The 12,704-nt window shown below is 42.4% G+C and overlaps 1 protein-coding gene and 1 pseudogene across 2 annotated transcripts in view; both read right to left on the bottom strand.

Annotated features, from left to right (window-relative positions):
- Nucleotides 1-12,704, bottom strand: part of Tmem87b (transmembrane protein 87B) — a 43,418-nt gene that overhangs the window by 5,494 nt on the left and 25,220 nt on the right. The window contains exons 12-17 of one of the 2 annotated variants that reach the window (XM_042276207.2): nt 10,742-10,850; nt 10,602-10,660; nt 8,321-8,424; nt 4,416-4,489; nt 3,005-3,075; nt 303-355 (exon numbers count right to left, since the gene is read on the bottom strand). In XM_042276207.2, the coding sequence (XP_042132141.1) occupies nt 303-355; nt 3,005-3,075; nt 4,416-4,489; nt 8,321-8,424; nt 10,602-10,660; nt 10,742-10,850 (470 nt within the window). Of the gene's footprint in view, nt 1-302; nt 356-3,004; nt 3,076-4,415; nt 4,490-8,320; nt 8,425-10,601; nt 10,661-10,741; nt 10,852-12,704 lie in introns of both variants that reach the window. The other variant, XM_076570614.1, reaches the window with a different exon arrangement.
- Nucleotides 496-2,277, bottom strand: LOC121829186 (large ribosomal subunit protein eL33 pseudogene; annotated as a pseudogene).

The following is a 12,704-nucleotide window of genomic DNA, read 5'->3' as shown; positions in this document are numbered from 1 at the left end:
AATGGTTTTACATATGTCTGAACTTTTCTGTAATAAAAATTTAAAACAAAAGAAATGATTCTGAAAACTGTAACCAGAAAGAGAGGTAGTTAGTTGCAGGCTGCTAGCATTGAAATGATTATACAGTAGAAAGGCAGGAAAAGGGCTTTGGGGGTGTGTTCAGTTCTGTAAGAAGTGACAGGGGTCCTACATACGCTCATGTGCGCGCGCGCACCCCCCCCCCCCCCCCCAGAGTTTGAGAAACATCCAACAAAATCCCCTTAAACTAGTCTCAGGTTCAAACTTGAACAGACGATACTTACACATCTGTGAATGAAGAGGGAATATTTTCTTCCACCCACTTCAAATCTTCATCCTGTAGAAATAAATATTTATATTTAGTATTTGCTAAGTATCACCTGGAAGCATACATTTTTTGGTAGCATGCTTGTAAATTCAGACTGAAATCAGATACATGGCGTCTGTTAGTACTACATGTGCTCCAAGGAGCTCAGGGCATCACCCACCAAGTGTGACAGCGTTTCAGAAACAGACAGAAAACTGCTGATTTTTCTGTTTCTTGGTTTTAGCTAAGTATATTACTGCTTTTTCCCACTTTTATTTATTTACTTTTCTTCATTAGTTTACATCTGGGAAGGGTACAGCATCACATGGATTCTGTGTCCAGTGGCCTTTGCAGGAAGGTTGCTTTGGAAACTGTCATGAACCATGCATGCCACTGTTTCCACGGGCCCAAACTACTTTTCCCCAGATCACTCTGGTTTTGTTTGGTTTGCCTACAGGAGTCACTGTGTTGTTTTTTTGCTTTATACACATAAGCACATCTCTTGCTCAGGTAGAATTCAGCTTCCTCTTGGGCACAAACACCTCCAGTTTTAAGAAGGGCTGTGTGTTCTCTCTGGTTCCCGACACCTCACATATAGCCAGCAAACACACGGCCTCACCCCACAGCCTTCCAGACAGATTTGCCCTTTTAGAAGTCCTGTTTCCAGCGGATCTCAGGAATCTGCCTCCAATGTTCAGCAACAAAAACCTCCCTTACCTCCATAGGCACCAAGACAGCGGAAAAAGCCTGTTCTTTTTCTTTGTGTCTCCAGAAGTCAAAATAAAAACGTAGAATTGATTTGTAAGACAGAAAACAGCAAGGTTCACTTTGATTTTTTGCTTCTATCCCTCATTATCCCTAATTTGTACAAATTCTGGAGGGTTTTTTTTTTTTTCAATTGAAAATGCTAATGGACAATGCTCCACCCTCAGTAAAGCACTGAAATGGAGTGTCTATACCTGTCCATATCCTCACTTGAGGCAAGGAGGGCCAATCAGCTGGGGGTAGGAGGGGTTTCCCTCTAACAGAAACTGACTTCTAGGTGTCAATCAGATGGAGAAAAGAGAAAGGACAGTACAACAGAAATCAAGTTTTTCTTTCCTGTGGACCCAGGTCACTCTACTCAAAGCAGGAAGCACCTTGCTGACTGAGAGAAGGCAATAGAGTCCTGTTTCTGTGAGGGGGTCCCAGGTAGAAATTAGTAATGAAAAGTAAAATCTCTAACTTCTGATCAAAAGTTGACAACACTTAGTTTAGAAGAATGAATAGAAATCCTTTGACATGTTTGTGACTACTGAGTTTTAAATAAACTGATAAGCAATGTAAAAGGAAAATACTAACAAGGTGGAAACGTTAACACAGCTTAAGTATCCCTCATCTAAAATTCTTGGGGCCAGAAGTGTTTTAGATTTCACATTTTATATTTCCAAGCATTTGCATACACATAATGAAAAGCATAAGGATGGGATCCAAGCTGAAACATGAATTCATTTATAACGTATATGCTTTACATGCAGAGGCCGGAGGCAATTTTATACAGCATTTGTGAGAGTTTAGCAGAGGAAATCGAGTTTCACAGTCGTTTTTTCACTTGTGGTGTCACATTGATGCTCAAAACTTTGGGGGCTTTAAATTTTCAGATTAGAGTGCTCTACCTGAAGCTCTAATACCAGCTAAGTAAAACTAGAGATTTTTAAAAGCTTAAATTACCATGAAACTACCCGAAGAATACATTTTACAGATTGCCAGCAGTCAAAAGAAGGGAATTCGTCAACTCTGACCGAGGACAGTGTTGTCCCACAGCACTTGTCATGGAACTCCCACACAAACGCCATTTTATACAGCATCATTCCGAGGCAGCGGAATGCAAGGGTGTGTAAGGCTTCCTTCTGCTCCTCTGTGATCACCACCACTTCTGTGCACAGCAGCAGACGTAAGGATTTAAGACTCATCTTTGATTGAGGGGTGGCAGTGCAGGCCTTTTATCCCAGCACTCAGGAGGCAGAGGCAGGCAGATCTGTGAGTTGGAGGTCTACAGCTTGAGCTCTGGGTTCAGTTCCTTGCACCCCAGTGGTGGCTCATAACCAGCCATAACTGCAGTTCCAGAGGCTCTGACTCTCCTCTAGCCCGAGGGCACCAGGCACACTCATGATGCACATACATACATGCAAACAACACTCAAAGACATAAAAAATAAATCAAATAATTATAAACTCATCCCTGCCTTATAGTCTAGATTTTATTCATGCTTTCATGGTTTTAAAAGTCTGCTATTTTGGAAAGTGAACAGGACGTAAGAAGTCCTTTTCCCAAAAGATGACAACCAATACCTAAAGCAGCTTCAAAAGAAATTGCTCGGATGTGCTGAAAAGCCACCACTGACTTTTACCAAGACAAAGCCTCACCATGTAGGATGAACCTGGTAGAGCCCTGGCCAGCCACGGCCTCAGACAAAACGGGGCGGTGAAGCCTGAGGTGCTACACCTCCAGCAAAGGCCCTGACAAATGAGAACAGACAGCGGCGGCATCGCAGCTCCGGGCCTGACGTGCACTGGTGCCTGGAAACAGCTAACTTAGTAACACCACACCTCAGCAAAAGCTCCTTGACAGTCAGTGACTCTGACATGGACAGACTCTAAAGTATTAGACAGAGACCCCACTAAATACACAGATACTCACAAAATTATCAGAAGTAGGCTTAGCTGTTCCGTTTGAAACCGCTTTTGAGGCTCTTAGTTTTATTCCTTCAGCTACAATGAAAAACATCACAGAGACATATAAAAGATCACAAAATTATACTTTCCTCTGTAACCTCACACTTAATACCTAATAAGAAAAAAGATTATTTTTAAAGAGTTAGGAGTAGCCACTTTGGCCAGGGGAGTAACTTTAATATGCCTTGGGCTCTGGTAACTGTATTTCACAACAAGCTGTTCTGAAATGCACTTCCCCAATTCAATTTCAAGTTTAAGAATAAATGCATAAGATTTACAATATTTCAAAAATAAGACATCTTTGGAGGCTTGGGCTCTATTTCAGTGGTAGAGCATTTGCCCAGAATGTGTGAAGCCCTAGGTTTCATCACTAGCACCCCAACACACACACACACACACACACACACACACCTTAGAAATTTTTACTTGCTTGACATATAAACAGCAGGGTATACTTATGGTATAAAATACAATACGAAAATTATTTCTTCATATATGATAAAAGCTTTTTAAAATTATGCACGTGTCTATGTGGGCATGTCACACTCCTCTTAGAGACTTCACACTGCCATGACTTGTAGTAAGTGGCGTGTGCGGCTATCAGTCATGCTGACGTAAGCACTGTGGGGTTGGCAGTAGCTCACTGCTGTCTGTGTCTCCCTGACTATTGAGAACACCGAGCACTGTCAGTGTGCATACTGTCCGTCCAAGTCGGCTTGGCACTGCTTAGCATGAGGGTAACCTCTCGACGGATGTCTCCCTTTATCACTCTCTATCTTATTTCTTTTCAGGGGGCAGGGTGGCGTCTCTCACTTAGCCTAGAGTAAGTTTACTGTTTCAGGAAGACTGCTGGCCAGCAAGCCCTGCAGTAGATCTGTTTACACTGCCTCCGCCTCCCTCCCCCACTCCAGCACTGATGTTACACCCGGGTCTTAAGTAGGTGCTGGGATCCAAACTCAAGTTCTCCTGTGTGCTTAGCAAACACTGCTGGGCCACCTCCCCGGTGTGCCTGTGTGCCTGTGTGCCTGTGTGTGGTGGAGCCAGAGGACAACTCTGATGTTGTTCCTTGGGTGCCATCCACCTACGCTTGCCTGGAATCAGCCAAGAAGGCCAGGTTGGCTGGCCAGTGATCTCCAGTGACCCGCCTCTCCAGCACTGCGGCTGTACATGCATGCTACCCGGCTTTTTTTTTTTTTTTTTAACATTGGTTCTGGGGACTGAATTCATGTCCTCATGCCTGCAAGGCAAACACTTTACAGGTTGAGACATCTCAATCCTAAGAGAAAATTTAAACAATACATGTGACCTTGCATCTCAAGTAAAGATTTCTCTTAAAATATGTACAACAGTCATTTGAAAAGAAACATGTCACGCACTTAAATTTTCAGATGTTACCATGAATTCCTCGACTTCATCATCAGAATCATCTATCAAGGGCATGAAGGCATACCTAGATAAAAACAAAAGAGCCTTTCAATCTGATCACTGTCAGTCAATTGCACATAAAAACTGTACTGCCCAAGTTTCTTATGCTTAGATAATAACTAACCTCCCATCCACGCCATTTCAGCATTTTTCTAATGAAAGAAAGGTGCTAATGTGGTTAGTGACATTAAAGGTGATCAGAGCAAATACCTTCTCAAAAATACTGTTGATGACAAAACTGATTTCTACAAATTGTCCAGTATAGCAAGGAGGAAAACATTTAAGATTTATTTATTTTATGTGTATGAGTGTGTTGCCTGCATATATTAAATATATTTAATATATTAAATTGCATGCCTAATGTCTGTAGAGGCCAGAAAAGGGGATCAGATGCCCTGGAGCTGGAGTCACTACTATGTGGTTAGTGAGAGCTAAACCTGTGTCCTCTGCAAGAGTAACTAGTGCTCTTAACCACTGAGCTCTCTCTCTAGCCATCAAGGAGAAAATGTTTATAGATGAAAAAGCATTGTGTTTACAGGGCTGATGTTCTATTTTCATATCACCAAATGAATCTATATTTAAACAAACATTTACATTTTAGAATCCTCTAAGCATTTTTGTATTTTAATTATTAAATACATGATACATTAAATAAATGATGTGATGCACCATTGATGGAAATAATCTTTCCTAAGGTCTTTTGGTCCATATCTGTCAAAGTAAAGGTCCCTTTGCCTTATAGTACAATAGAAAAGTACCTCCAAAAGCATTCAAGAAATATTGCTGATAATAGCATATGGTGATATTTTATTTACGCTGAAATGTGATTTTATTTGTATGTTAATAAATAAAGTTGCCTGGGGGTCAGAGCTAATAGCAAGGCATTTAGCAGAAGTCTGGCAGTGGTAGCATATACCCTTAATCCGATCACATGGCAGGCAAAGTCTGTGTGTTCAAGGATACAGCCAGCATGGAGACACATGCCTTTAATCTCAATACCAACCATAGAGACCTGAAGGTCTGTATAGACAGGCAGTGACAAGGAGGTCATGTGGTTGGGTTTACAACCAATGAGAAGGCAGAACAGAAAGTCAATAAAAAGACAGACACACAGGAAGTAGGTCTCTTTCTGAGGGGAAGGACCACAGCGACAGCGAGGGGTAAGAAGGAGGTCTTGGTCGTAGCTCTTGGCTGTTGCTCTGACCTCTTTGGTTTTTAACTCTGCATTTGGCTCTGTTTCTTATTTAATAAAACTGTTCAGAATTACATCTACAACAGCAAAAGTCAAATGTCCAGTACTTTTGGAATGCGCATATATATATATGGTGCCAATCACATTATAAAATACCGCACAGCCTTTGGTTACTGTAATGCATCTATCCATGGTGATACAGAGGTATATTTTAAAAAGAAAGTTGTAGAACAGTAATTTATTTATTTTAATTCTTTTTTTTTGGGGGGGGGGGTTAAGACAAGGTTTCTCTGCATAACAGCTCTGGCTGTCCTGGAACTCGCTTTGTAGACCAGGTTGGCCTTGAACTCAAGAGATTCACCTGCGTCTGCCTCCAAGTGCTGAGATTAAAGGCGTGCACCACCACCACTGCACAGCTTAAAAATTCTTTTAAAGACAGGGTCTTGATATCCATCCTAGGCTGGCCTTGAATTCAGAGATATACCTGTTTCTGCCTCCTGACTAAAAGTGATTAAAAGTATGACCCAACATGCCTAGTTATTTAAATTTTCATTAGATTTGGCTCTCTCCTTCTAACACGGGGTCCCAGGCAATGAACTCAGGTCCGAAGGCTCGATGGAAAGAGCTTCTACCTGCTGGGCCACCTCACTGGCCACTGTGACTGTTAATCGTTAAAGGGAGAAGGAAACACACTGCCCAGTATGCCTGTCTCATCTTCCCTAGAGGGATACGTAAGAAACTCAATAGTTCTCTCTCGGAGAAGAAGGTAGGCAGGAGAAGGTGGGCTGGCCACCACAGTGGAAAGTACACATTTCCAAACTGGTACTCAGCCCTTTGCCATTCCACCTCACTCTTTCTGTACAGCTTTCTAAAATTAAAAAAAAATAGGCTGACCATCTTGAATCCCAAACTGTATACCTGTCTGAGTATCAGGTCAGTTGCTCTAGAAGTTTCTGACTCTGAGCATCCTAGATTTCAGATTAGGATGCTTAACCAGTAAAGTCTATGCAAGTATTCTAAACCAAAAGCACTTCTAAGCACGTGGGATAAGAAGGCTGCACCTGAACACAGTAGAGCTGGCCCTGATAGCATAGGTGGGGCAGAGCGGACACCGAAGATGTGAAAGCAGGAGAACTGACCCCGTCCCTCACTCATTGCTATAAGAGGTGAATTATCTGGGGCAATGTTGGAAAGCTCAGCCTGGTGGTGAGGACGGGGAGAAGTGGTAGGCGGACCAACCCTGCAGCTGCCCAGGCCCAGAACCAGGGTTATGACTTGGCCTGCCCCAACATCCACCCCATCTATGATCTGCTGGAGCACATGAAGAGACCTGACCCACAGACCCAAAGCTGCAGGATTTCCACAACACAGGGCAACAACAGGATATCCAAGAAGAGTCCTAGAGGGCCCAGCATCGATGGTGTAGCAGAAACCAGAGGCCTCGAACCAGACCAACGACTCTTTGCAATGAACACTTGCAAGTAAAGCTATATGGACAAAGGGTCTACTGCGTAACTCACTGTGTCACACTGCAGCTGCCATGACGAGATTTTTACTTTTTTTCCTCTTAAATTGTTTTATTTTGGAGGAATTGCAGGGGCAGAGGGTGGATGCAAAGGGATGGGGAAATGAATGGAATCGAGCTGCATGATGTGAAAGACACACTGAATAAATAAAAACAAAGAAGGAAAAAAATGCTGCACCTGCCATACTAACTATACTGCACACCTCATGGACTTCTATGTACCATGCATGACTTTTCCACAATTCTCCCCAAATCTATATTCTTTCTCAGCCCAATCTTTCACTGTGTTATTGCTATCTTAAAGCTGTTCCATAAATTCCAGCTCTTCATGGAGTCTTCCTCTTCCTCCTGGACTGCTTAATGCCTTACCTTCCTGTATCCCATTTGCAATGCCTGTCTTCTCACTTTACTATACACCTGCATAAAAAAAGTCTTTCCCAGCAGTCTCTATGTGTGCTTTCTGTTGGGGTCCCTGAAAGCGTCAAGGTCAGCAGGGAAATGATCAGTGAGGTGAGATGAAACTCAGGACAGCATCACTTTAGCACGTGCTTTAGCAAGACTTCTAGAGTCTGACCTCGAAGTTTCTTTGTCTTATACATTTAAGCACAGTAAAACTTTGGGAAAAAGTCTCCATGTGACAATGATCACAACAAAGCTTCAGGGATGGCAACATCAAAATTCCCCTGCAAAGCACACCTCTCTAGCAAAGCACCTGGGACCTCTGCAATAAGAATGAGTTCTACTGACGGGTAACAGTGCTCAGGGTAAGGGTCTAGGGAGGAAGGATTTGTAATAAGCATAAGGAAAGATTCTATCGATGGAGGATGCAAAGTACACAGGACCTCTTTCATAAGGAAGGGTTCTATTCAGTGAGAGACAAAGCTCGGGATTGGGGCCTAAACAAAGCTCAGGGAACTCAAGCAAAGTCTGGCTCCATAGAATAGCAAAAGATCACCAGGTTGTTAGACAACATCCACTCCTGTCCTCTGGGTGAAAAGGCGTCACTTCCTTCCCTTGAAGAAAGAAGCCCGTGTTTAACAGTTCTGCATGGTCTAATGCTTTCCGTGAGCTGTGCCTCCTAGGGTTCTCAACACCACAGAAGTCACATGCCTCCGAGTCATAATTCCCCATGTTGTTACCTCTGATTATTTGCCGATGGCCTCCATAAGAACATTATCACAATAAGGATGAGTGAAAAGAGAAAGCTCCAAAACGCATCATCAACCCAGAGCTCCATCCAATCCTAGAACAAGGATGATCCAAACATAAACCATCAATTTCCTGATAAATGTGCAAGTGTCCCATTCAAACAGTACACAGGAGTACCGAGACCTCTCTAGCTGGCAAGTTCTCTTAGCAAATAAACAATAATTTTCTTCTAAGGAAACCTATGTTTTAAGCATTGTTTCTAAAGAGCATACATGTTTCCCTTCATAAACAGAAAGATGTAGGGAAAAATCAAAACATAGAACTTCAAGCAGAAATTATTAAAGAGGGGGAAATGGCAAAAGGCTCAGCTTCTTCCTTCCAGGGTCTCTTACACTGCAGCAGATTAGGGCTTCTGGGCACTCTGTGAGCACACCTGTCATCTCCAGAACAGGTTCTGAGTGAGGACTAGGATGAAGTAGGGACATCCTGCAAAGCCAATGCAGAGTGTGACATCAAAGCAGCAGCCCACCTTAGTGCTCAGTCCCACTCAGGCACGAAGCCAGCTGGGGTGCAGCTCGGTGAAGCAGAGCACCTCAATGCCCTGGTGCCATCTCTGCACCAAAAGGCACAGAGAAAGGAAAGGGAGAAAAGGGCACAAGTATATAAAAAGAAGTTCATAAGAAGGGATAATGAATCTGAGAGGAGCTTGCTCCGCTATTTAGTATTTTCTGGCTGGCCTTGAACTTCTGATCCTCTGGCCTCCTCTAGCTCCTGAGTGATGGGATTACAGGACCGTGCAATTATGACAGTCTCTATGGCGCTAGGATTAAACCCAGGGTTTGTGCATGTGAGACAAGCATTCTACCAACTGAGATCCACCTCCAACTTCAGGTTATTTAAAAGAAAAAAGTTTTGATAACTCTACAAAAAAATTGGTCAAAGTAAAAGGAAACGACCAATAAAATTATACCTTTACAAACTAAACTTTGAAATTCCACAAAAAAACAGAATTAAAAACAGTAACTTTAAATATTTAATTTAATTAAGCACTTTAATTCTTTAATAATTTAATTAAGCAGTCATTTTTTTTGTCAGCTTAGCAGCTGCACATGAATCTACGGATACTTTAATTATCATCTGTAGCCCCCCAGCCCCTCAGTCAGTGCTGCGCCAGCCATGCAGGCCGCTGCCTGGTGGGGCTGTGTCCTGCAGCCAGGGCTCTCCATCATTCTATTTCTCAGTAAGACCGAGGAGTCAAAGGCTGAGGTAAAAACCTGATCGCTCAGAGAGGCTAGCAACTAGCTGACCTAGTTTTCTGGCTGGAGATACCATAAGAACACATCTCTTCCCTCATCCCTGAACCCAAGAGGAACTATAGTTCCTGCCCTTTCCTTCCTGTGTATCTTTTCTATCCAAATTACTGACTTCTCAATGGCCAATTTCAGTAAGTCAGTTGCTCACTTCGCCCTGAGTCAAGGTATAACTTTATTGATCAGTCTAGGGAGTGTCAGAGTGTGATCAAAATATCCCATAACATTTCCCCCCTTTTGCCTAAATAAAATGACACACCTCTTGTGGTGTCTCGGGCCAAAAAAACAAGGTCATCTAGTTGCTAGTCAGTCTCTCTGAGCTAGCAGGTTTTTACCCCAGCCTTTGACTTCTGAGTCTTATTGATAAATACAACAGGAGACTTAATTTAAACCTAAATATCAAGGTGGTGGCAAAGCCAGGGCAGTGGGACCAGAAGCCCTGCCAGACCATGGCTTGAGTGGCTGGCAGGATGCTGACTGAGGGGGCTGTGGGGCCACTGATAATAAACATCATCTGGTGCCCTAGATTGGGTGCTATAAGTAGTAAGTCTTTTTCTGTCCTGCCATTCAGCTCCCAAATAATGACATGGAGATTTCTTTTTAATTATAAAAGCTTGGCCTATAGCTTAGGCTTATTTCTAACTAGCTCTTACAATTTAAATTAATCCATTTATATTAATCTATATTCTATCACAATGCATTACCTCTCATCCATCTTGCACCTCAGGTTTCTTTTCCATGTCTCCTGGCATCTCCTGCGCACCTGGATTCCTCCTCCTCTTCCTTTCTCTCCCCAGAAATCCTGTCTATACCTCTTGCCTAGTCATTGGCTATCTAGCTTTTTATTACACCAATCACACCAATACATCTTCACTCAGTGTACAAATACCCCACAACAAACGACTTTAATTATCTAGCCAATGATTTAATTAAATTTTAAAATACTTAAGATTTTACTTACTGATTGGCATTTTGCAATCCTGAAGGTCTTTGTTGTCCACACCATAAACACTATAGAAGCTGAAAGACAGAGATAGTCACCTTTGAAAGAACATACAACACTGAAATGGGCTGTTTTAGAAAGAGGCAGAGATGGCTTACCCAGAACAGCAAAGATGAGTGTATTTGTAAAATGCCTATATAATGAAAATTTCACTGTGTTCTTTCTTAGCCTTAGAGTCTTCATAGTCTGTGCCAAACTTATAAAAATGTGAAAAACTAGTTAAGGAAAAACAAGGAAAATGGCAAACTATAGTTAAAAGAAAACACAGTAAGAATCTTATACTATAGTCCCAAACACAGCAAAACACAGAAAATGTATCTTAATCTATACCATTCTAAAATTACATTTAATTACAGTTTTCTATATAAAATTTCCATTGTCTGAAATGAATGAACAGACTTAAAAAAAAAAAAAAAGGGCAAGAAGACCTGTGATGCGTTCCTGTGACACAGGCCAGTGCAGTGTGCACAGTCAAAGCAGAAACTCTCAGCTAAGACACCTCTTGCTACCTATGACACCACGACTGTTACTTTCTTATTTTTTCTTGTTCTAGTTGATTCTTGTTATTCTCTAAATAGCTATAGTTGAGTAGTTAGAGCATCTATCGGTTCCTTTTTATAAATTAAAAAACTAACAAAAATGACAAGCCTGAATTTAAGTGGTATCTTTTGGAAGGACGGGGCATACTAGGAATGTAAGCTTTTCAAGTGACTTAAAGCCCAGGGAGAAAAGGCCTGTGGACAGAAGGACGCAAGCACAGGAAGGTGGCCGGGCACAGTGACAACATACACGTCTTTCCTGGAGGTCTGTCAGTTCTCACGAGGACCTTTAAAGAGGCTGTGTACTGGCTCAGGCTAACAGTAGGTTCAAGGACATCAGAGGGAAAAGTCTTGGCGTCTGATGAAGTTAGTATTTGTCTTGATTACATAATGGGCACAGAAGGCTCAGCTAATCATCCATGAGGCAGTAATGGGTGTTTGGAGGGCCTGGGTCCAGCTTAGTCAGGTAAAGTAGGAGCATCCTGGACTCTGAGCCAAGCCCTATGGGAAGGGAGCGCCTTACAAAAGCCTTTCCCAGAACACAAATGGTGGAGAGGGAGTTTTAGCAGTGGTTGCTTTCCAGGAGCAGCAGGCTCAAGGAAGGCTAACACCGTCCAGAAGGAGGAAACAGAAACTTCCTTGCTGACCCTCAGGTCAGCAGAGGCCTGCAGGTGTCTACTCATGCAGACCAACGGCCTTTATTTATGAACCAGATACCAACACTAACAGAGAGCAGGGCAAGCTTTGGATTTATACCTATTTAAAAGACTAACTACTTCAAAAAACTGGGCGGTGGTGGCGCACAACTTTGATCCCAGCACTCAGGAGGCAGAGGCAGGCGGATCTCTGTAAGTTTGAGGCCAGCCTGGGCTATGAAGAGAGTTCTATGAAGAGAGTTCCAGGACAGCCAGAACTCTTACACAGAGAAACTGTCTCAAAAATACAAAAGACTAAATACTTCATTAAAAAAACAAAAAACAAAAAAATTCCTGTTCATACTAAAACTATTTTATAAAAACTATTTTTTCAACCATTCTACATGCCCAATACTTTACAGTAAAGATGGATTTTTTTTTTCGTTTTTCTTTTTTTTTTTTTAGTTTTAGTTACTTTTAAAGAAGTTCTTTGAGAAAGGGCCTCACTGTGTAGCTAGCCATGGCTGGTGTGGAACTCAGAGATCCTCCTGCCTGCCTCCAAGTGCTGGGATTAAGATGTGCACCACCATGCCTGGCAAGATCAGCTTCTACAGTAACACACTCTAACCAATTAGGTCCTACTGTGAGATCCTACCAGAACGCAAACACACTGTACTCCTTACACATATCAGATGAAACAAACAAACCTGTTCTTGTTTGAAAATCCAAATGTGATCTTAAAACCAAGGGGTTAAAAATGTCAAAAGCAAATTTGAAGCTGCCTAAGCCTTTACTTACCAGGGCACTGTTTAATTAGGTCAAGGTTAACTCCCCCGCCCCCCACCGGCGCCCCCTGCAGAAGAGAAAGCAGTGATGGAAGCACACAG

This window comes from Peromyscus maniculatus, chromosome 4, assembly GCF_049852395.1.
Source record: "Peromyscus maniculatus bairdii isolate BWxNUB_F1_BW_parent chromosome 4, HU_Pman_BW_mat_3.1, whole genome shotgun sequence".
NCBI classification, from domain to species: Eukaryota; Metazoa; Chordata; class Mammalia; order Rodentia; family Cricetidae; genus Peromyscus; species Peromyscus maniculatus.
Note: the sequence above shows the minus strand (reverse complement) of the source record. Positions and strands in the feature narration are given on the sequence as shown.